Source organism: Hyperoodon ampullatus, assembly GCF_949752795.1.
Source record: "Hyperoodon ampullatus genome assembly, chromosome: 12".
Classification (NCBI taxonomy): domain Eukaryota; kingdom Metazoa; phylum Chordata; class Mammalia; order Artiodactyla; family Ziphiidae; genus Hyperoodon; species Hyperoodon ampullatus.
The window spans coordinates 80,031,124-80,056,534 of NC_136925.1; the positions used below are offsets into that span (position 1 = coordinate 80,031,124).

The following is a 25,411-nucleotide window of genomic DNA, read 5'->3' on the forward strand; positions in this document are numbered from 1 at the left end:
CCCCGGCGGAAGGGACAGCAACTGCCAGGCATGTTCTCCTCACCGGGGCCGGGGCGGGGGGGCGTTCACTGGACCACATGATGGGGGCCAAAACATGCAGTATCTCTTACAGCCTCTGCTTACGGCACATCTGCTAAGACTCCCTGAGCCAAACAAGGCACGTGACTGTGACCAGGACCTGTCAGTGGGGCAGGGAAGGATACTGCCCCCTCAAGAAGGGGAGTAGTGAGTATTTGCTGAGATACACCAACCTGTCACAGGCAGGGAGACTCGAAGGCCAAAGGTCAGTTACTTTCTAAGAAGCAGTTGTGTGTCTCAGTCATCTTTTTAAAGCAGATGGCGCCTTATAGAAGATGCCCAATAATCATTGTTTACTTGAGTTGCCGAGAATTGAAATTGGCCTCCAGCAACGGATTTGGGAACTAGGGAGGCTAAGGATGCAACATACTTTACCAGCCCCGAAGTTTCTTCTTCCAAGATATTTGTGGCTGTATCAGCCCATCCAGCTGCTCTCTGTTGGGTGTTAAACAATAAATGTTTCACCAAATTCCACCCACTCTTTGTAGGAGTTGGGCAGGACTGAGCTGTTAAAGGCTGGAAACTCGAATAGTGAAAAATAATAACCTGTATGCTTTAGTTTTGAAAGCTTAATTGTTTTTAAAAAGATATAAAAATAATTCGGTTTGTTGGAACAGACTAAATTTTATCTTATTTTTAAAATGTTGAGAAGTATTTTAAATAAAGGACTAATGGAAATTGGAATAAAGGAAGAAGAATCACTTATACAAGAACCTAGTACCTATGGAGATGTAATTATTATCTTTTTTGATAAAAGAAGTGAAATGGATACATAGAAACAATTTATACTAAACTAACTTTCATTTTATGATGCCATCATGTATTTATGTATGGCTTCTGACTTTTGGAGGTAGTTCTGTGTATATTATCTCATTTGCTGCTCACAACCAGCCTAGGCATTAGTCGAGGTAGAGAGTATCACCCCCATTTGCTACAGAACTCAAATTCAGAGAGGGCAGGAACTGTCCATGATCACACAGCAAGACTCTAGCAGCTGGAACCAGAAGGCAACCTCCTAACCACTGTGTGGAAGTTCATAAACCACAGACTTAGAGCAGAGAGAAACCCAGCTGGGCCTGAAAGTCAGCAGCAGGTGGACAAGTAAGACCTAAACATGTGAGAGAATGTAATAATTTCTACTCCAGCCTGGGAGAAATGCTGATCATCCAGCAGTTCGTGTCCACCATGAGTGAGGCTCGGTGCAGCACGCAGAGAGAGAGAGCAGGAAGTTGAATCACACACGGTCACCAGCCTTTAAAGTCTTATAAAAGCTGCAGAGAGGGTAGGGAAGGTAAATGTCTGGCACGACCTGGTCGGGCCCAAGCAAAGTCATAAGTAAGCTCAACTTCCTAGTTATTCCCCAGGATTCTCAGGTTAACACGACAGGATACATGTATAAGTACTTTAAAGTTTCAAAAATCTCTCATAGATGCATATGAAGATTATATTCCCCTCCTGAAATTGTATTGCCTGAGCGTCCTAGTTTTTGTATAACAGCGGCTCTCTGTACCTTGGATCAGGCCTCCTCCTCCCCAGCATTCCTGTTAGTCTTTAAGATCCCAGGGGAGAGTTTAATGAATCAGCAGGTCCCGGAAAGCTGATGGGACACCGCAACTTGAGTGGAAGCAGTGAGCCCCAAACCTGAGGAAAGTCACTGACCACATGCCCTGGACAGAGCAAGTTCCCCCAAAAGGCCCAGAGCGAGAAATGAGATGTCGTGAGGACACACAGCAGGACTGTGGCCCTACTGCCGAAGTGCAGCCTACGCCCTGGGCCCCTCCAACCACAGGCCTGACCAGGGGCCGAGACCCTTGCTTCTCAGGGTTGCCTAGTGCAGGGATTCCTGCCCTGGGCACCATGGATGGGATTCAGGGGGTCCAAGAGCTTGGATGGAAAACGCTGACATCTTTAATGTCACTAACCTCTAAATGAAATTTAATATTTCTTTCAATTATGAACACAGGCAACAAACCACATTAGTTGCATTAGTCACCACTAGAAACCACAGACCTTTTCGTATGGCATTACAGACATTGAAAATAGATCATTTACATTTGCTATTTCAAAACCACAGTAGTTGATAAACTGTAGCTCTTGTTATTTGGCATATGAATAAATAAGCTTGTATCCTACTATGTCACAACTTTTAAACTGTTTTGAAAATGACATTTATTACTGATTTCGACATTAATAAGGTGGAAGGGTGCATGGCTTCATGAGACTGCTAACAGGGTTCACGGCACACAAACTAAGTTAAGAGGTCTGGTTAAATCTTGTTTAGACTCTGCAGTTGTTAGAAAATAGACTGCTTAAGATGACAGGTAACATCTCTCCACCCCACCAGAGGGTTGGTGTTGATTTTTTTCAAGTAATAGGCAGTAACATTTATTTCAAGAATGCCATTTTTAAAAGCTGCTTTTTTGAAAAAAGGAAAACTTTACTGGGCTTGTTCTTCCTTCCTCTCTTTCTTCCTCTTTCGCTCTTAACCCAAACACAGGTGTGCAGAGCGCACGCACGCACACACACACACACTCTCTCTCTCTCTCTCTCTCACACACACACACACACACATACACAGCTTCCTGCACTGGGCAGTCAGGCCCGGGCCACCCACATACCCAGGGTGCTTACCAACCTGGTGTCCAGCCTGCTACAGATTCTTGGTGGTTTTCTGGGGGCATCTGTGTCACCCTTTCATTACAAAGGAGAGAACAGAAAGCTCAGGGGCAGGACGAGGACTGTGCCACTGGCCCTTCCCAGCCTCCTCCGCCCCACCTCTGTGTTCTTGGGTAAATAGGAGCCTTCTTAAAAATTGCTGAGAATTCACTCCTTCCCACTGTTCTTGCCTCGGTCTGTTTATGCTACTGAGAAATATTGGGAAGATAAGAGCCCTTGGTATAAAGAAATTTAAATTTTCCCTCAAAAAATAGTACAATATTATTTTAAATTTGAAGCCAAGATTGTTTCCAAGCCCCACATGGGTTTTTAATGGTTTGTATCACATACCTGTTCATTGAAAGTTAGCGAAAACAAGATAGTGTTACAGAGTGTACCCTTGGCTCTTACACGTTCAATTCACAACAGTATCACAGTAGAGTGGTCTGCCATTTATCATGTGATAGAAGTAACCAGTTTTCTATCAAGCTGTTTGTGCCTGAAAAACCATTGCCTATTACTGATTTATGGGTTTGTTTTTCAGTCCAATAAATTGAGCCCAAAATGCATTTTTTCATCTTTGATCACGCCGAATATTTGCTGTAGGACAGGAAATCGCCAGCACGTGTGCCTGGGGTTATTATAATGCTGTGCTCAGGGAAGCGGGGAGCCTCTAGGCTAATAATCCTTTAGGGCTATGCACATGGCCATGTCAGCACTTCATTGGCTCACCTGTTTAAGGAATATCCTCTGACTGTTGCTGCTGTGTCAGGCTCTGTGCTAGGCAGGCACTGTGGAGACGATGGTGATGGTGATCAGCACAGCCCTGCCCGCGGAGCTTCCCTACCGAGGAACTCAGGTAGATTCACAGACTCCTGTGGTACAGGGTCATGTGGGAGCGTATGGGAGAGTTTCCTAACCCAAAGGAAGGAGCATCCCATCTGAGACCAATGGATGCACAGGTCATAGGAGGATGACCTGTGCAGAGGCGCAGGGCAGCGGGAGGCGGGCAGACCCATGGGACTAGAGAAAGTGGAGACTGCAGGCAGAGGGCGTTGCAGCCAGAGGCAAGACGCCTTCCAAGCCACGCTGAGGAGCTTCAGTCTTATCCCAAGGGCAAGGGCCAGTGGAGTGGCCTTATCAACTGTGTGTTTCAGAAAGTGCTCTCTGTCTGCATTGCAGAGGGTGAACTGGATGGTGATAAGACAGGGCCAAGGAGATGGGTAGGAGGCCTGCAGCTACCCTATAACTAGGGAAGTAGCCATGGAGATGGAAAGGCGGCGTGGATGGATCCCAGAAATCCCCCCGAGGAAGAAGCCACGGAACTAAGTGCTTCATTAAATTCACGGACTTGGGGCAAAGAAGAGTGACAGATCCCTCTGTCTCCTGAGCGCATGATTATTTCCCCATATTAGGAAATTAATGCTTTTAAAGAAAAATCAAGTTCACATATTTTCGGTCAGTCATGACACAGTGACCTGAGTCCATAAAGTACATAACTCAGTGTAACCACCGGAACCCTCTGGCTCTTGGTCCAGAACTGGATCTGCAGCAACTTAAACATGAGGACCCAGAGACAGTGACGTCAGCTTCAAGGAACTGAGTACCACGTGTGTCCAGCTGTGAGTGGTTGGCTGGTGTCTGAGGTCAGAGACAGAGAAGAAAAAAAGGGGGAAGGGGAGGAAAGAAGTGCTAGAAAATAGTAGGAAAAGAAATACAGAAGGGAGGGAGCAAGAAAGGCGAACGTGGAGAGGAAGTGAGAGGTAGTGAGATGGAAGTGGCAGCAGAGGTGCTGGGTCAGAGCCGTTGGGGCTGAGAGGAAGCAGAGCTGAGGGGAGATGCTCCTCACATGGCTCGGGGCTGCCCCGCAGCTGCTCAGGACGCCAGCTGTGCCCACGGGGCAGCCCCCTTATCCAGAACGTTCCCCACCACCAGCATGACCCCTCCTCCTTGCTGTCCGGCTGTTTACAAGGTGACGTCACGAAGAGCCCTGAGAGCTTTGTGGTGAGTGAGGTGGGCTCTTGAATGGTCTTTAACCAAAAATGTTTCAGGCTGCTGCTAACAAGGAGTCCATTTTCAATCCTGCCCTAAACAGAAAGTGTCTTTCCCCCTCTCCTGGGGCCTCAGAACAGAGAACGGAGGAGGTGGAGACAGTGCCGAGAGGAGAAAGCAAATCCTGCAAGAAGCCACAGATAACAAGGGACCGTCCATGGACAAAGGCTGGACTCGGGGCAAGTGCTTTCCCGAGTGTGAGGGAAGGAGAGCCTTGCCTCAAGGTGTCAGGGAACAGCAAGGGGACTCCAGAGGTGCATCTGGCTGGACCGGTCCAGCCTCCTAGACTTGCTGGCTGAAAGTGTTCAGCATTTCCTTGGAGAGAAAAACTCAGAGATAACATCATAACATGCATTTGGAGAACTTTTGCCTGTGGCTTTGTAGGGTGAGTCCTCATACTGCTCATCCCAGAGGGAGCCTCAGACATTCCCAACAGAGTCCTTCGCGGGCATCATAGAGGCCCAAGGGATGACCCCACCTCCCTTAAGTATCATTATCCACCGGCGGCTGAACTGGATAGATCCTACCTGAGTCTAGAATCTGGACCTAGAGTGAGAACAATCAAGTAAACTGCCCGCTCCCATGAAGGTTCAGTGAGCTTAATTCTGTTCACATCCGTGGAAGCCTTCCCACAGCCTTGGGAGGCAGGGGTGGAGGGAGTGTTCACACACATAAATGAGAAATGGCAGGCAAGGTTGGCTCACACCCTGGGAAGCAGGGCTACCCCCAGAGCCCTCTCAGAGCAGCCCTGCTCTTCGCAGGTTTGGGTCCTGGCTTGCTGGCCTGTCGAGTTCAGAGCCACCCTTGGGGACAGGCCCTGGTAGCTGAGCTGTCACACGGAACCAGCAAAGCCAGTATGCTGACGTGTTCATCTTCAGCAAAGGACTCTATGACTGGTCCAACTACTTGGGCAGCCAATTCATAGTCAGAAGGCTAATGTATAATTGTAGAATGAGAAGTATAACCATCATGGGAAGCAGAACGTGCATGGCCAGCCCTGGGGTGGCTTTCTGGATACTTGGGGCAGATATTCTCGTGTAAGACCAGGAGCCGTCTACATGTATACTTCAGAAAAAATGCTTTGTTAGAAGACTCTACTAGTTTAAAACAATGCATTTAAAGTAAATTTAAAAACATACTTCTTTTCTTATTCTGTGCATTTATGTATTTAAAAACTGTTTTCAACAAAAGAAAGAGACTGTCTGGTGCTATATTTTGGAAGGTGCATCCTTCACCAACAGGAAGAGTCTCAACCACAGGATTTCTGGGGCGTCCAGGCACATTTTCAGCCAGTCCTGGATTGCTGCCATGAAATCAACCACAGGTCCATGCGCCGCACACATGCCCACTTCTAATGCAAAAGTAAATTGGACCTAATCCAGAGAAGAGTGCTCTTTGGCCATGGTTTTATTTTTAGCTGACCAAGAAGCGCTCACCTCATTTCTGCCTGTAATTGTCAAACGGCAACTCTGTTGTAAAAACACTTCTTCGATACCCGAGAAAGCCACAGGCAATTACTTCGTGAAAGTCTGTTTCTGTTTGTCTTGCTGTCGCGGCATGGGTACCTCTTTGGCTCACTGTCTCCCCTGATTTGTCTGTGGCTCCTGGCTTCGTGTCTCTGGGGAGTGAGTGTGCTCATCTCTGGTCTCGCTGCCTTTTGCCTTTCTGAAGTCTGTCTCTGTCTCTCAAGTTTATGTCTCCAGCTCAGGCCTCTCCTCAGAGCTGCAGACTTGCAGATGCATCTGCTTTCCGGGCCTCTCCACTTGGAGAGCCCAGAGACACCCCAAATCAGCATTCCCGGGGTCCCCCAGCTCGCTGAGTGCCAACACCGTCCGTCGGTTGCACAAGGCAAACACCAAATGTTTCGTATTTGGCCCCTTCCCCTCCCATCCTTCCCTAAACACCACCAGGCCCTGTACTTTTTCTTACTAGGTGGCTGCATTTCCCTCCCCTTACACTAGCATGGCCAACTGCAAGCTACCATCATCTCTCACCTTGCCTGGGCGGGGGTCTCCTAGTGGACCCCGACCATCCACTCCTCTCCCCATCCAGTCTACCCGCTACCATCCCAAACAGAATCTGATCACACCACCTCTCTCCTTAAGTGTGCTTTCCCGCTGGCGGCTCATAGGAAGGAGGCCCACACCCGTCACCTGGTCCACCAGATCTGTGTCCTCCCCCTCTCCAGCTCGGTGGCACCTCACGCCTTGCTGCCTGGACTGCAGCCCTGAGGGTCTCCTCTCAGTTCCTGGAAAAAGGCACATCCTCTCTGTGAAGTCCTCTCACGGAGGGCTCTGGGCTGGTTCCTAGGGAAGCGCACTCCTCCCTGGGTTTTCTGTGCTCGGCCTTCATAGCTCTGACCGGTTATTTGATGAAAGCCTCTCCCCGGTGGACGTGTAAGCTCCAAGAGGGCAGCTCTGTCTGTTTGTTCCTCACCAAGTGTTCTCAGCAACCTGCACCTCCCTGGCCTGCAGCTGCTCAGTTAACATTTGCTGAAGGAGGGAGGGAAGGACGGAAGGGAGGGAGGAAGGAGAGAAAGAGAACTGGATACTCCTCTGCCTGTATCTGCTTCACCTTTCCGGGGTACCTTTCTCTCTTTAAAAAAAAAAAAAGCCTATTACTTTTTTTAGTTCAGTGACTAGGTTACTGTTGTCAACCGGAACAAAAACGTTTCCTTCCCCCAGAGTCTCAACAGAACTCACCGCTCACACCCTCAGACCTCTCAGCGGTACAAATGAAAATGTTCAGACTCCAAGAGAAATGATCATTTTTTTGATTAAGTCTGATCAGGAACTAGTAACCACGATACAGTTCTGGGAGGATGGAAATGACAATTTAAATGACTCATAATGTATTTAGGCCAATTACAGATATAATTTATACATATATTTATTCACTCAACAAGTATTTGAGGGCCTATCATGTGCCAGCTGCAAATTTGAATAAAGCAGTAGCTTTCGAATTTTTTTCCCCCTGCAACTCACAGTAAGAAATGCATTTTGTATTGGGACTCAATTTACACAGATACTCAAAGTTTCATGAAGCCGTACTTGAGTATATGAGATGCCTTGATATTTTCTATTTTATTCTCTTTTTTTTTTAATGTTGGGCATGACCAACTAAACTAATTTTATGACTCACTACTTGATCACAGCCCTTAGCTTGGAAAACCCTGAATAAAACATAGGCCCTTCCTGTATGTAAAGCAGCTCCCGACCTGTGGTCGATGACTGGCAGTTACGCTGGGTGAGCAGAGTGCCAGCCTCAAGTGGGGCTAGGGTTTGGGGTGTGTACCTTTGGGACCCGAGGAGAGGGTACATTGAGCAAGCCAATCAAAGGTAGGCGCCTGCCTTTCCTCCTTCTTAGAACAACTGAACTTGAAAATAAGTTGTTGAAATTGGTTACTTCAGTTTCAGCAAACTAAACCAATAGGTCAACCGTTGTTAACTAAGAACAGGCTGCAGGAAGTTGTATGTAAAGGCTGGGTGTGAGTGCATGAGGGTGGGACGGACTGTCATTTTCATTGGATTTGCAAAGCATTAGGAAATAAAAAATTAAGAATCAGTGCTCTAGAGGTTAAAAAACAGAGCTTCTGATATTCGTGGAAGGCAGTAGATGAGAGGGTGTGCAGTGTTAGCATTTGCTGCCTCTGCCTCAGGTGTCCTCCATCACATGGTCCTCCTCCATCACCCTCATCCCATCGCACCTCACCCAGGCCAGTGGAACCCTGAGAGCCTCTCCCAGCCCTGCCCGGGGATCGAGCTCCGTAGCTCTAGCAAGTGTCAGCCAGGAGGGTTTTGCTGCTTGCCCCAAGGCTCTCCATATGGAACGGGATCTTAGCCTACTGTTAAGCTTAACTCTTAGATTATCATAATTTCCTCACTGTACTTTGCTCTTAGCAGCTCTCTGTAAATCCTTTCAGACAACGCAATAGAATCTCTAGACATTAACCTGCCACAAATCGGAAAACCACATTCCCGGGCCCGTAAACAGTTAACAGGGCAGCTCAGTGGGTATGTGGGAACCAAGGCTGATGTAATGCTCTGCTCTGGCCATCTTGAAATTCTGAGTAATTGTTTAATATGATGCTCTATACTTTCCTTGTGCAGTGGGCCCCGCAGAGTACATAGCCAGTCCTGACTATTAGATAGAATCTTTGGCCTGTTCTTTTGTGTGCCTGTGTTTAGAAAAGTAATTAACAATCCGCTGACTAGACTGTGGTAACTCAGTGAAGTGCTGGCATGGTTTGTACAAACAACAGCAACAAACAAGAAAACAACACACTATATTTAGAGTCTAAGAAGTCTGCTGACCTGATTCTGGTGGTGGGAGTATTTATGTAGTACGTAGCAGTCTCTGTAGGGCCACCAGTTAGCTCTGGGTCTAACCTGGGTCTATAAGAGAGCTAGCTCTTATCAATTATTTATAGAGTTTCTACTGCGGAGGCCTGCCAGCACTTCCTAATTTTGTGTAGAGTGGACACAATGGACTTCAATTCTTGAAAAGTTTGATTTAGCCATACAATCCTAATATTTGAGGGGGAAAGAAACCTTAATGACATATCCAACTGCTGAGGCCCAGAAACCTGCCTAGGTTACATCACAAAATAGGCATTTAGGATTAGGACTTCAGGTCCTTTAACTTAAGCATCCAATGTACTTTCAACAATGCACCACCAACAGAGCAATATCACACATATTTGAAACTTAACTTGGGACTGCTTAGAACAATTACAGTGAACATTTACTAGCCGATTGTAATTTTTTTTTTTCTGGTGGTTGTAAACAGTGGGCCATTTTAGAAAAAGAATGTAATGAGGAAACCAATATAGAAAACAGATATAGATCTGTCTGCTCTAGTTGAAGGGGAAGGAAAGGTGGGCCTTCCAGCACCCAAGGAGCTCAATTTGGAAATGCATTAGCTCTGCAGACATCAAGGCTGCAGCTGCTGGAGCTGCCCAGGGAATACAAGCAAAGGGCTGCCATGGTCTTATTTGCTTTGGTGGTCCCTCTAGCAGCAGCGTGAGGAAACCAGGAAGGTTTCACGGTGGTTCATGAAAGAGGTCACGGGGTTGCTGCAATGGCCTTCAGCGACAGGGAGCAGAAGCATGGAAAAGATAGCAGGAATAATACAATGGGCAATCCTGTTGACCGGCTGGATGGGAGGGGTGAGAGCCAAAGGCAGAAATGAATGCATTTTCTACCTTGGGCAGCTAGATGCATGGGGGCGCCATTTACTAAGAAAGGGCAGGCCAGTGAGGAGCGAGGACAAGGGAGCATAATAAACACAGCTTAGGACCCGCTGAATGAGAGGTGGCGATGGGACAGTTAGGTGGAAACGTCTAGCGGGCAGTGGAAAGATGGCATGAACTCACCCGAGGGAAATACATCGGTGAGAAGCATAAAAGCCCAAGGGTGCACAAGCTAACCCTTGTGCTCCAGAGGAATGACTGGAGTTATCCACTCCCAACGGGCCCCTCCCAAGCCTGGATGTTTGTAGTAGATCACCAAACCTTGAGCCGAAGGGACACAGGATTGTGGAATCTCGGGCACATGCCCTAAAATGCCACCCAGGCAGCTGGAGAAGCAGGTACTCCAGGGGGCTGAACGTCTGGGCAGGGTCAGTGTGCAGTGAGGATTTTGGAAGGCCCTACAGATGACTTCTGAGCATCAAACACCCCTTCTGCTCATGAGTCCAGCTCTGCTTCTGTTCTGTACCAACAATGGGGCAGCCAGGGCTTGTTCTCAGAGAGCCGGCCTGAGCCCCAGGGACTCCTGACTCGGGGAGGGCTGGACCGGGAGGGCACCTGAGGGTCTTCTGGCCACGCCAACCTTTTAGAAACGGGAAACTGAGAACCATTATGAACATTGTAAACGTGAATATCACCCTCATAAAAATAAGCCCTCCAGGTGACCGTCAGAGCATATACTGAAGAAGGGTTAGGGCTTCCCTGGTGGCGCAGTGGTTGAGAGTTCGCCTGCCGATGCAGGGGACACGGGTTCGTGCCCCGGTCTGGGAAGATCCCACACGCCATAGAGCGGCTGGGCCCGTGAGCCATGGCCACTGAGCCTGCGCGTCCAGAGCCTGTGCTCCGCAACGGGAGAGGCCACAACGGTGAGAGGCCTGCGTACCGCAAAAAAAAAAAGAAGGGTTAGAGGGGGAGGGTGTGCCCCTGTCACTCTCCCATCCAACATCTGACTACGTAATCTTGTAACACACAATACTTATATAATTATATTTCCAGATGAGAAATTACACTTGTAATTGTATAAGGCACAATGCATAGCTGTGTTTCTTTCCTTGAGCTCACCTTATATTTTAATACTACTCATAATGAAGTTGGGTCTACAGTTTCAACTTAAGAAAAATGAAGTGTCTCAGAAGCTTTGCAAAGAGGTCTCATTCTGGATCAATTTTTTTAAGAGAACTACTTTGGACATACCACAGTTTGCTTTTCAAGGGAAACATCATCAATGCCATTAGGCTGCTGTCTCCTGCTCATAGACACAGCTCTCTGCACCTTAGATGATGTAGATTCTTTGCTGCAAGATCACAGAAGCAGGCTTACTTTGGAAAAGCGTGCCCATCCGGAATATAATTTTTCAATTGTGTATTGTAGTCAAATTAAAAGGTTTTGAAGAGCCTTAGAATTGCTAGCTTTACGTGTGTAATGTACCCATAAGTCAGTTCTGAAACCTTCACTTTGAGGATAAATTGACTGGCTTCAAAAAACATAGTAACTGGCCATGAAAGAACACCTGTCCAAAGAGTGTGGGGAAGTGGGAGAAGCAGGGAGTAGACATTAGAAGCAGCTCTAGACCCAGACGTAGCATGGAGGAGCCCTGGGCCTGTGGCCGTTGCATTTGGTGTGAGATTCACTTTCTCTGTCACCTGTACTTGGGAATCTGTGCTGCCCACATCAGAGGTTCGGTATGGGGCACGTGAGATAAGGAATGTGAACAGGTATTGAAAACCAGAAAGCCCTACAGGTGTTTAAGCCATTGTGATGTAAGGTGGTGTTGATACTGATGTCAAGGCTTGGAATTTCTAGAGAGGAATGGAGACTAGAGAATTCTAGAGAAAGTGGGGTGTTGGTTGATAGCATGAGCTTGTTTTTCAGATTCAGAAGATAATTGTTTTATTCTGTGGAGAATTAAGGAGACCTCGCAGGCATAGTTTCTGGCCCTGCAAACCCAGAGACGGAGTGGAGCTGATGCTGAGAGGGGCCCAGAGGGGTCAGGGAGTGGCCACCCCAGAAGGAGACTCACTAGCATCCAAGCACTTGCTTATAGTGGAGCTTATTTCAGAGTTTCACAACTTAGCAAGTTACAGCTGGAGAACTACTGAGGACCACCAATGTACCAGGACTGTTTTCCTGAGGATGTACAAATTGGAACTTATAATACTGATTTTATCATAATGATGCAGAGCCCTAATCCAGCAGCTAAATTCCGGGAAGCTCAAAGACCTCTGTGCTGGGGCTCTCGTTGTGAGTCTGATAAAGACAGAGAGCTCTGGGCGGGGCTGGAGGAGACAAGGGAAGGTACTTCTCCTGCCTCCTTAGAATTTACTCTTCATTTGATGCCCGTCCTGGGAATTGTAGGGTTTCCTTCTGCATCACAACAGGCTGATTCACTTTTTTTTTTTTTTGCGGTTCGTGGGGCTCTCACTGTTGTGGAGCACAGGCTCCGGACATGCAGGCCCAGCGGCCATGGCTCACGGGCCCAGCCGCTCCACGGCACGTGGGATCCTCCCGGACCGGGGCACGAACCCGTGTCCCCTGCATTGGCAGGCGGACTCTCAACCACTGCGCCACCAGGGAAGCCCCCTGATTCACTTTTTTTAATGACCTCATTTCTATTCACTTTCTTATATCTCCTTACAAAAACTATCACACACTAAACCTTTCCTCCCTCACTTTCTTAGAAATAGCAACTATTTCTCTTTGCTTCCTGTAAAAACCTTTCCCCCCACCCCTTTTCTCAACAGCTTCATGTTTGTTTCTAATCAGCATATCTACCTCATGGTATAAGTTGCTTCAAAATGCATCTCCCATGCATGCTTGTCTCTCCTCCTAGAAGCACAGAATTTCCCCAACATTGGAAACGGGAGTTAAAAACAAACGGTAGGGCTTCCCTGGTGGCGCAGTGGTTGAGAGTCCGCCTGCCGATGCAGGGGACATGGGTTCGTGTCCCGGTCCGGGAAGCTCCCACATGCCGTGGAGCAGCTGGGCCTGTGAGCCATGGCCGCTGAGCCTGCGCGTCCGGAGCCTGTGCTCCGCAACGGGAAAGGCCACGACAGTGAGAGACCTGCGTACCGCAAAAAAAAAAAAAAACAAACAACAACGGTAAACAACCCTAGAAAATTAGAGGAAACAGAAATATATTAAGTTGCCCTTTTGAAGAGCTGAAGGGACCTTAGTTGTCTGTTAGTCAAGCCCCCTCATTTGATGCCCAAAGAGACTCAGCCCTGTGCCGGGTAGTGGCAAAGCCAGGGCAGAGGCAAATGAGAGCATGAGGGTGGGTAGGGGGTGTGGTCCAAGGTTATGTTCAATTGTAGTGTAAAGGTTACAGCGATTCTACATTTACCAATTGGTTTTACATTGAAAATTTTTAGATTTTTTAGCAAAAGGAGCTAAAAGCTGCAGGATCGTAATTTGTGGGACACTGGCAAGGACTCAAGACCAGAAGAATCCCTGCAGGTGTTAACAAAACACAGAGTTGCTTTACATTTAATTTGACATCTCAAAGGTGTCTTGGAGCTTATTTAATCCAACTTTTTACATGTAAAGAAACCAAGTCCCTGTGTAGAAGAGATGTATTAATACTTTAAGGCCACAGAGTTAGTTAATATGATTTCTTGATTTTCTTGCACCATAAAATTAAACAGATAGAAATCATTTTCAGAAAAGGAGCAAAGATGTGTTTGGGGGGGCATAAGAAACCTTCCCTGATACATCTGTTTGCCCCAAATAACCCCCAAGCCACACAATCTCAATAAATAGTGTTTGGCAAGCAGGTTTCTCCAATCTGTATGTCTCCATAAGAAGTTCGCTTCTTCTGATCACTTTGCTGAGAATGAGGCCATCTTTTCACAGGTTAGGTTACTTCTTGATTGAGGGTGAGCACCCAGACGTGAGCTAGGTCTTCTCCACATCCCCCAGAGGGTAGATGCCCTGAACCAGAAGAAGCCCAAGGGGCCACTGACACAACTGCCAGTCCTGGTGTGGCCATGGTCCACTCTTGTTCCCATTCCTGCTGATGTGCTGTGCCTGGAGCTGCGGGTGCCCAAGTGTGCTTCCCCAGGAGGGAGGGGCCGGGTCCTCAGGGCCCACCTGGCACAGTGACCAGCAGGGAGCTGGCACGGGAGGCGGGAACAGGTGGTGGTTAAGAGTACAGGTTAACACCTGGGCTCCAGTGCCCACTCCTCCGTCTGCACGTTCCTCTTCTGTAAAATGGGCATAATAGCAACAACCTCACAAGGTTTCGTGAGAATTAAGTGACGCAATTCATGTGAAATACTTAGCACAGTGCCTGGCACATAGTAAGGACTCAATAAAGTTTGGTTAAAAGTGAGAAGAGGAGTGGAGTTAGCAGGTGAGGTTGCTCTCCAGAAATCATTAAAACAGTGGCAAGGCTATAATTAGATTTTACCAAAAGATCTAGAACAGCATGAATTATTTAGTGTCTAAGAATATGGTCCTCTGATACTTGAGCTAGTTTCATATTTAAATGTTCCTATTACGTAATTTTTTCAATTACGTGGGAACCATAAAGGCCAGGTAATAACACACGTACCACTATATCTCAACATTCATCATTCTAAAGAGGCAAAAGATACCTCATGAGGCAACATTTTTCTAACTTTGGAGGTAAAAAAGTCCTAGGTTTAAAGAAAAAGTAATTTTCCCCTTCATACCTTTAAAAAACATTTACCTTAATTTAAATGTAATTAACATTTAAATGAGAAGTTTCACATCGCAGTTTTCACAGGATTCTCGAGACACCCTTGCAGAGAGGAGACGCAGGCCACAGAGCCCAGGACCACTGTATGGAAAACTCAGAATTGCTTGGCCAGAGGATATGATTTTATTTATCTCTTGAGGGCCTGACTTCTGGGAGATTTCAAATTCTTAACATTTTCAAACGCTTTTGTTCCTTTTCTGGCAACCTTCAAACACAACTTTTGCAAATAGGTCTCCATTAGTATTTCCCTTAATATTTCAGTGGATTTTTCTCTCCCTGCCCAATTTTAATACGTCTCCATTTCTACTTATTTTTAAGGCCTCTTTTTCATACTCCATCTTTCCAGGAAATCAAATCTTCCTTTAATCAGAGGAGTGGCCTAATCCCTCAGCTCAGCACCTGCGGTACCTTGCCTGGCTCAGTGGCACCCTCATCTGAAAAGTGTGGGGATAGTACCTACCTCGTGGGGCTGTGGTCAAGGATAAATGAGATAATGATGGAAGAGGCACTCAGTGAATGGCAGCGTTAATCGTCATTGATAATATTCTTTTCATTAGTATTTAGAGTTTGGGGTTAACAAAATAGGATCATAACTCCTTCGCCTAAACTGTGTTCCCACTGGCCATCTTAATGGAACCTTCTTTCCCCGCTTAGGATCTGGTGACTTTGAAGTTGCCTGGAATTCCCCCTGACTTGAATTCCACCCGAAGCCTTGGGCTCTCCCAATGGCACCCTATGGAGCTTTCAATAAAACCACCTCAGCTTCCCACCATTAGCGAGACAGGCCAGAGGCTGCTTCTCCGTGAGCTGATTCACACTAACAACTGTCCCATCAGCTCTTTCAGCCTCTATCCGCATCTTCCAACGCTCAACCTTCTCTGCACATATTCAAATTTCATGGACCCCTGCCCTTTCCTGTAGTCGCATGCCTGAAATCTCATCTTTTCATCAGCATTTTCCAGTCTCTCCACCTGGCAGCCGGGAGCAGGGATCACTCGGAAAACTACCCAAGGCAATTAATGGCATTTTTTCCTTGGCTTAGTGTATATTTTCGAGTGTGTGCTCCATGCCAGGTACTTAGATGCCAGGGCTATTAGGTGACTGGAAATGATTTCTCACCGCAAGGCCTCACCTAGGGAAGGAGAGGAAAATAAGTCCATAAGCCATGCCAGGGCAGCGTGATGCTAACTGGGGTGTGGGCAGGGCACCCCAGCTGGCAAACTCAGACCTCTCATTATTTTAGAGAAACTTCTAGGTTATCACCCCCAATCCCCGCCCCCCATGTTCCATTCCCTTCCCCCGAGGCTCTGTCCCCCCGCTTAGCACAGCTGAGCACAGATACCCAACAGCCTGGTGTAGGGAACGGCACCTCATTTGATTAAAAGAACCCTCCAGAGAGGCTGCAATGTAGAAACCCCTCCTTTCTGGCAGGATCCAGACTTCAGAGTTGAGGGATTTAGCAGCAAGTCCGAAGCGGTTTTTTTAAAGAACCGCCATCGCACACCCCCCTCTGGCACCCCCTGTTGCATAGGACACCATCCAGTTTTTCCACACGGAACATACACAGTCTGACCTCTGCTAACAGTTGTTTGAAGCAACTCAGATGGTGCGGCTGCACGCGGCCACGTTGCCAGCTGTGGCCCGGCTCCAGATGTTCTCCCTCCGGCCAGCCACTGCCTCACTCAGTCCCAGGGAGCCACCCGTGTGCCCACTGGTGCCCGGCGCTTGTCTGCTGTCCCTCCTGGAAACAGTAACACAGGCCTCCCTGTTCGCAGTGGCCTTGACGGCTCCCGAATGGAGCCAGTGAGGGCCGGGCGAGCGCCCCTCGCCGCGATTCTCTCCTCCACCCACCAGGGAGGGTGCTGCGTGCTGCCAGCATCGTCAGAGAACAGACTCGTTTTCTCGCTCAATTCGGTTTCCCTCTGTTAGAGGCTCATTCTTTGGGTCTGAGGAATATTCTGGATTGTGAAACTAGTGCCCTCTCCAACAAGACAGGGAACTGCTGGAAGCCGTGGAGGGTTCGTTTTGCTGCTGTTTCTCTTCTTAGGGGTCCCAGCGCTTGATACAGTGCGGGGCTCACGGGGATGCTCACCCCAGCTGGCTGGGCGTTTGGTGGGCGAGAGTTCTGGAAGCCGCTAGAACCGGGCCGGCCTGGCTGCTGTTAGCCGTGCGGCCCTGGGCAACGTGCTTGCTCACGGGACGTCCTCGTGGTAGCATAAGGGTTTATTCAGTCCTTGACAGACATTTATTAAAGGCTTAGTGGAGCTGGCAGGCAAAAGCAAGTAAAAATAAATCAGATGATTTTAGAGAAGGTGGATGAAGGTGGCAGCGGCCGTTGGCGCATCATCAGTGTAGAGTTGGCATTTGAACCCCGGTGGGGAGGAGGTTACTGGGTGAGAGAGAGAGAGAGTCCGCAGAGAAGAGGCGCAGGCCCAGCCCGGGTGCAGTCCCCCTCCCGCCCCGACACCCCCGAAGTCAGGGAGGAGGGAGGAGGGTAGCGGGGTCCGGGAGGCGGCCCTGGGCTCTGAGCTTCCTTCTTCCACAGAGATGCGCACCCAGCTCTCAGGCTCATTTACCAATGCGTGTACAACAATCACAAAGGAGAACATGAAAACCGTTAAATGGAAGCATTTCTCCGCAAGCCTACATCGTTAGTGGGAATTTCGTCAGCCAAGAAAAAGTTTTCAGTAAGACAAATTTCCCAATGGAAACTGCTTCCAGCTCAGGGCTGTCAGAGAGCTGGGTGTTCACACCCATTCTGAGACAGCACTAGTTTCCTCCGAAGCCCCCGCAGACCCCATGCCCGAGGGTCTCATGTGCCTCATCTGTTGCTTTCATTCCTTAGCAGCTCAGGAAAGCACATTATCTCAGCTTAGCTAATAGTAAACTTTCTAAGCTAAAAACACAGCTACCACCTGCCCCCATAGAAATGATTACCTGGAGCCATAAAGACCTTGGTACTTGGCCTGGGGCGGGGATCCGCAGTGTTAATTCTGCCTCCCAAGCCCTGATGTCTCCTCTGCTGGTGGACGAGTGTCACTTTAATTAGGAGGCTCAGTCTGCCACGTACTTGGCATCTGGAGATCAGCTTTCACAGCTGGAACCAGAGGTGCCAACCTAACCTGGGCTTCCCCAGCCTCCACTTGTCATTCTCATTTTCCACAGGCGTGTGTTAAGAAGAAAAGAGGTTTCTCGACAGCCTCAAAGTCTTAGGAAAATTCCGCTGATTCTGATTTCTTTTTTATCTTTGCCTGTTTCATATAGACCTTTCCATTATACAGCCTGTGTAGATCAGTGACTTGGGGAAATGAGGTGGTTTTTGCGCAGGGATTAACTTTTCCAGCTGTGTGGGGTTGGTAACACATGTTAATGTGTCGCTCACATGGACACACCAATAGGAGTTGCTCTCCTTTGAATGTCAGCATCTTATAGGCCATCAGATTGTCACCAGGCTGGTGAGCTTTGAAATTTCTCCCTAGGTGTCCTCTGCTCAGACTGGCTGCTGCTTGTTGATGTCATTTGCAGACAACGGTGGATCTTACAGTTCCTCTGCCACCACTGTCTCCAGGCGTCCTCATGCCCTTTTCAAGAAATAAGCTTGCACTAGACATAAAATATGAGATGAGTGGTGTATGATAGGTGACCAGAAAGAAAGGAAACACTGCCTTGCATAATTTTATGATGTTTTGTTTACAAAACATCACAGAGGCCTCTCTGTCACACCTCACAGAGGCCTCTCTGTATGTTTTCAAAGCACATATAGATAGATAAGATGTGAAAATTGGGTAAAAGCTAAGCTTGGATAAGAGCCCCAGTGAAAAAGGGTAGCATTTTCCTCCCCGACCTGCGGCAGGCAGTCTGCTGTGAGTGGGTGTGTTAGAACGACAGTCTGGATAGGCCTTCTGAATAGATCAGCTGAAGAGTAGAGAAGCACTTAGCTATTGCTTGCAAGGGGAAGAACAAATCACAAATGTCCTGCAGACTTTGTGTGAAATCCCTAAGGTGAGACGACACAGGTTTGGGATAACAGTATAAAAATGCCCAAAGCCAGTGCTCAGTCATTTACCAAGTGCTCAAGGCAGCCTGTGCTTTGGGAAGACAGGATCAGCCCCGAGAAAGACCTGGCCTCAATTCTAGTTCCACTGCCTCTGAGCTGTATGGCCCCTGCAGGCAGTCTCCCTTCTAAGCCTCAGTTTGCTCATCTGTAAAATAGAGCAGCAGCAGCATTTTCCTCATAGGAATGTATCAAGGCCAAATGTATTGATGTACGTGACATCTCTTGACAAACCTTAAGGCACCGCATACTGTTTTTTTTTAAATACTTTCCCCAATGGTATTTAGCCCCACAAGACTCTATACAGTATCCTTGTCTTACAGGTAAGGAAGCTGAGAATTGTGGACTAAAAGATCAGGTGTATTACATTCTTTGAAGATCATAGATCATTTTTAAAATGCTATCAATTCTCCTATGACTATTGAAATAGCAGAGACATTTTTTAGAAAACGGCTGTAACTGGGATGGGAGAACAAGGGATTGTCCCTCTGTCCTGTCCCAGGCCCCTAGTGGCCTCTGTTTTGGCCACTTACCATGAAAGATGGTCAGTCAGTACCACACACCCATGAAAGACTGAGCCCCAGCCCAGCCCAGCCCAGCCCAGCAATTACCATCAAGAGTGTTGGTACCATCTTAAGGGAAGATTGTTCTGTGAACCAAAAAGCTTTCTTGTACAAAAGAGGGAAATCTTTGCTTTTCTATTGTAATGACAATAGAATGCACACGTTTTGTTTTTTCAAAACAGCTAAGCTCTGTTGAAAGAATAATTATGTTCTTGAAATGTCTTAACGGTAAGCATTTCTCTGAGTGGTGAATTTGGAATTATGTACATACAATGATAGCATTTTGTTATATTATTAGAGTATTGGGGGGGCTCCCTCAAGTAAAAAGACATTTTATTAATTGATTTCCTTTTTTTTTTTTTCTGCCTCTCATTTCAGAACGATTTGATCACCACTGTCCCTGGGTAGGCAACTGTGTGGGGAAAAGAAACTACAGATTTTTTTATATGTTTATTTTATCTCTGTCTTTTCTGACAGTCTTTATATTTGCATTCGTTATCACCCACGTCATTCTTCGTAAGTATGCTGGCGAAATCAGATTACGTATGTAACCATTTGCCTGACTTTAGTTTTCTGATTTAATTTTGATTTAATATTTTGGTCATTCCGGGCTCTCTCTTTCTTCTCTTTCCCCTTCTCCCTAGCCCCCTCCTCGCTTCCAGCCTGCCCCCTTTTTGTTTCTCACCTCCCTCCCAGCCTTGTCACCCCGCCTCTCTCCCTCCCACCCCCCATCCCCATTCTTCCCACAGCAGCTGCCAGGGGCACCCCTGGATCAGACTCTTTCACTTACAAGACCTCCTTGATACATGGTCCCTATTCCACCCTTGTGACTTCACTTTCTCTTCTGCTAATGGCTCCCCGGGAAAAATTACTCCCACGTTTTCACAAAGGATAATGTGCTGTAATGATACCCATTGAACAACAGAGCTTTTTTTTTTTTTAATGTGATATCTACTTAAGCAGGAATAGTCACCCTCCCTAAAAAAAAAAAAAAGATGGGGATAAAGACTGAGCTTTCTTACACACGTATCTGTAAATGTTAAAGATATATATTTGATAAGATGTTTAATTACCTGCCAGAACATTGGCAAGCTTCCCCTGGCATATGAAGGAAGCAACTTTATTAAAAATGAAGTGTGGATATAAATGACTTTAATATATATTTGCCTAAGCAAATGGCATTTTTCATTACCCTTCCTAAGGTCATAATTTTGAATTTCTTCCATTTCCTGGCCCCTCACTTTCCTGTAATAGGGAGTGATGAGAAGGAAGCCACTTGACTTTGACCTATAAATGTGAGCCTTAAACTTCCATTACAGTTCCATTAGCAACATTAAAGACCAGCATGGCCTCTGTCCACATCCCTGAAGTACACCCACCCATTAGCAAGTACAGAGCCTCTCTCTGGAATGTTTCCGGAAGTATCTGGACACACACCTCACTTGCTTCCCTGCAGCAGTGCTGAAACCACAGTGTGCTAAGGCTGAACTTAGACACACACATTCTCCCCGCTGCTCTCTTGGTGGGGTTTGTACGGGGGCTGGGGGAAGCGGGTGGTATGGAAAGTTTAACATTAGTTCTTTTTAAATATTGGTCAATTTTGGACATGAATGGCCTATCCCAAACTTTCTTAGGCATTTTAATTCCTAGTTCCCATTCTTTCTGACTGAAATCCTTTTATCTGAACGTGACACAAATTTGTAATACATGATTGAGAACCATAACTGGGTGGGATGGGAAGCAGAGGCTTAACGTTGATTGGAGACCCCTTCACACCACCTGGGAAGGATGCCGCAGCGCTCTGCCGAGGCACCTGTTCTGTTTTCAGAGTCTCAAAATGGCAGAAGTGTAACTAGGGTCCTATGTATGTGTTAATAGACAGTAGAAGCAATTGCTTACACAACTAGAGAAGACAGAAGTCCTGATATTCCAGCATATTTATGACACTGAAAAATAGTCTTTAACATCTTATATCTTAAATATATATGTATATTTAACATTGCATCTGATATCATCTTTAGCAACTTCACAATGCCTATCTATCTATCTATCTGTAGTCACGTTCATTTTTGGCCTTGCCCCTACATTCTGGATATCAAGCAGTTTTCACTTGCTCAGCCTCGCACATAAACTCTGGGAACACAAACACGTGCACACGCGCACACGCACACGCACACACAGAGGCACACACAGTGACGCCTGCCACCACAGTGGCATTTTTCATCTCCTCTCAAGTTTTACTCACCCTGATTTCGGCAAAATGGAGCTTGCTGTAGTTTATGCTGATGTACTGGTAATCCAGTCTTCCACAAAAAAAAGCATTCTGAGCTTATCTGCCTGCAAGTTACCCGACTGTTTTGGGCAGAAGCAGATAAAGGTTTTCCTCCCCCCTGCTTCTGCATCCTCACTACAGCCCCCACCGAACAAGCCCGCCTGACCCCCCACCGAACAAGCCCGCCTGACCCCCCATTCGCTCTCGGGAAGGGCAAGAGGTTTTACGAGGCTCCGTGATCCCCCTAAGATCCTGGAAGCCTTGGCAAAGGCAGAGAGCTGTTTGAGAGTAGCTGGGGGACTGTCCCCTGAGTCCTCCCTGCCAGGAAGTGGGCTCTGAGAGGGGACACAGGACAGCGAGGGGTGGCCGGGGAGGAAGCCCGCGGTCACAGAAATTGCTGGGAAGGTGACATCTGGAAGCCGAGTCTGGGAAAGCGATGCAATTTGGGTTCAGTAGGGAAAGAGAAATCATTTCTTTTCGTCCCTCCTTTTGCCTCAAGATTGTGTTTGCTCTGAGATCTGTCCACGTGCTGGCTTCACCCTCCTGGCTTAGCAGGGATGGAAGAGAACACCCTTCCTCGTTAGCTTTCCCACCGGTTGGCGTCCTAGCAAATGGCACATCCTCGTGCTCCCACGGTGGCCAGTGGGCACAGAGGGGGTAGGAGCTCGAGGAAGAACTGGAGCCGTCCCAACCTTGGCCTCCCAGTAGCCAGCCTGGCCTCCAGTTACACAGAGGAGTCTGGGGCCCTGCCTCTCTCTCCCACATTGCAGCCTCGCCAGCAGACAAGGCCACGGAATGCTCTAGAACCGGTCCCATGGCATCCGTCCTCCCCGCTTATCTCACAGCCGCCCCAGGGCCAGATTATGTCCCCAAAACACATGGACCCAGCCTCGCCACCCCAAGGTGGGACCACCAAGCCCCCACCATGGGGGCTTTTCTTTTTAAAAAGCATTTAACGCCAATACGTAAAATAAAAATCGCTTCTTGTCAGATGCATCTTTACTCAGGCCCCTGAAGACATGTTTTCTTGTGCAGACAGTTCATATTAATGTGTCTCAAATCCAGAAGGAATCAGTAATAAACTTCAGCTTTGTGAGTTTGTTTACTCTGGGATGCAGAGAAAGACATCTTTTATGCGTAGCCTAGTTTACAAGATGCCCAGGGTCAAAAGTTAACAAACTTTGAGAAAACAGTCTTTCATAAAAGAAGAGAAAAAAAATAGCATACAGTATTCTGTTTTCCCATTAAAATGAGGAAAACAAAGGAGTAATCAGAACTATAATTTATGGGAAAGTATGCAGACATCCATCTGCTTTTATTGAAAAAATATCCTGCAGATGTTGGGTCTGCTTATGAATCTGCCACTTTCTTGTTGAATAACTTGAGTGGAATCTCAATCTCTGATCAGTGCACTGGGTTCTACAGAACGACAAAATGTAATTATTTAATGGCTCTTTAGACACCTATTATTTTTATGTAGATGAGAGAGCTTTCAGCCTGAAGGCTGTTTTCTGGAGGTGATGTTTGAATACTAAATTCTGCTTTCATTCCCACAGGTTCACAGCAAGCAGGATTCCTAAATGCTCTTAAGGACAGTCCTGCAAGATATCCTTTCTGGCTGTTGTTTTTTTACAATGCTAACGGGTTAAGTATTGGACTGGCCGTCTACTCCATAACCTGTTCATTTTGTGCCTTGGCTTTCCTTCTCATAAATTGTATTCCCTTTCCTTCTGTAAAGTATCCAAAGAACTCCCTCAGACTCACTTGTGTGAGTAACAGCCTCTGAATGCTTGAACCTCGAAGTGACTCATTTAGCCTTGTTTAAATTGAAGTGCTCTTTCACTAGAAAACTAAGTGTGAATTCTTGCCCACCCCCAGAAACCCACACTGATTTGCGTTACATCAGGTTGGTCTGGGGAGAAGTCAGGCTGAGTTCCAACTGACTTCATTTTGATCAGCATGTGGTCCCTACAGAATATTTACAGATGCCCCTGGGTGGGTCCCATCTTGGTGCAGTCACCACATGGGGATCCTCAGACCCTCTGTGTGGGTCCTCTCTGGGGGCACAGTTCGGCGTTCCCCTGGGCAGTATGGTTAACCCCGTATTTATTTGTAGGAACAGAACACCTTTGCATAGCCCTGCACAGCCCGGAATGGATTAAAGATGGTTAGGCTCAAGTCATTCGGATTCATCCCATCCTCCCAAACGTATATATGGGCGTGTCGCATGGTACTTTGAAGTTCTTGAAAGAAAAATTTCACCCGTTAAGTGCTTGAATGGGCTCCCACTCCCTCTCCTGCCCCCCTAGGTTTGACACTAATGAGTGTAGAGTCGGCCAGCTGGACCCACCTCTCTTTCTTCACATAACCAGTTAGACTGGACTTGAGCTCCTTGTTACTCCCAGGAGAAATCCTCATCTTGTGGTAGAGAATTCTTAAAGAATGGAGAACTCTGCTAAGATATACATATCATGTCCATCATTTAGCTGTTAAAGTAAACCAGCCCGTGTCCCTGGAAGCTGGTGTGTGTGTGATGAGCACATGTGGTCCCATATATGTATACACACCCACACACACGTGGTATTAAATGTCTCCTTTTTGGTGCCTCTGTGTTCGTGGGCAGCACAGAATTTTGGCGGCTACTACAGATTCTGTAGTCAGCTGCTAACCTCTTAAAAAGGGGACAGGGACAGATGAAGATGTGTGAAGGCTCTTGGAGGGTACGTTTCACAGGTATGTCCTGTCTTCTGTTAATGATCTGAGAAGCTAGAAGTTGGCCAGAAGGAAAGGTTGTGCCGGGAATGAAATTCTCAGCATCGGTGGCTGCTAAAAGCAGGTCCCATGGGAACTGCCATCCTTGGTTTCCCTCCCCAGCCCTGCCAGGGGTAACCATCCTCCGCCATCATCACTTGTGTGTCCTTCGGTTTTCAAGGCATGTTGCTTTGGCATAGCTTACAGCCAAGCCTTGTCTTTTCTTCCCTGAAGAAGAGGCTCGTCTAAGTCTTTCAGGAAATCAGTTCCGTCATGAAAACATGCTGGTCTTGTTAAGTTTTATGAATGCAGCTCAGAACCGGCATTGAGGTCTGGGCTGCCAGCTGGAATGCTTTCTGAAGCCTCAAGAGTGTGGCAGGCTTAGCCACCTCCCCTCCCTGGTCCCGGGCACCTGTGCCTTTCCTGAGGCCATGGGCCCGTGCTGGACAACGCGTGGCCATGTACGCGACGGGCAGCTCTGCCGGGATGTCCTTCTAGAGCACGCGTCTGCTCGCGCTCCTGGTTTGGCTGCGCTCATCGTCTGTGTAATCAAGAGCATTGCACTCCCCAGTAAGGGGAATAGACAGGCGTCTCTGAGAGAAGGAGTGACAGTGTGTTTCAGTGGTGTGCAAACTGTGCTGTTGGTGTGGAAAGCGGACGAAGGAGAGAAATGCTCTTATTAGGTTCAGAGCAAATTTTAACTTACCTTCCCTTGAAATATCATTCTCAGGTAGAGGTAAAGAGTTTCTCCTATGGCGCGGTTCTTGAAAGCTCCTAAGAATCTCGGCCACTGCCTTTCCAAACAGTGCTGCCATATCCAGGGCTGAGCCTCTCAACCAACAGCCAGGTATTTTTCCCTTTTACAGGTGTTGTCCAGGCATGTCCTCCACATTCAGAAGCTTGGCAGCTGCAGCTGTGGCAACACACCTGCTCTGAGCGCATGTTAGGCCCCTTACAGCCTCCAGACACAGCTGCAGGGCACCCTGGAACATCCGGGCCAGGGCCTTCCCCAGCACTGCTC

General features: G+C 47.4%; 1 protein-coding gene across 2 annotated transcripts in view; it reads left to right on the forward strand.

Moving 5' to 3' along the window:
• The window catches only part of ZDHHC14 (zDHHC palmitoyltransferase 14), a gene marked incomplete at both ends in the record, with an annotated part of 277,595 nt that overhangs the window by 217,316 nt on the left and 34,868 nt on the right, over positions 1 to 25,411 (forward strand). For both annotated transcript variants that reach the window (XM_079716068.1, XM_079716069.1), the window contains 2 exons: positions 19,746 to 19,883; positions 23,196 to 23,244. In XM_079716068.1, coding sequence (XP_079572194.1) covers positions 19,746 to 19,883; positions 23,196 to 23,244 — 187 coding nt within the window. The remainder of the gene's footprint in view (positions 1 to 19,745; positions 19,884 to 23,195; positions 23,245 to 25,411) is intronic.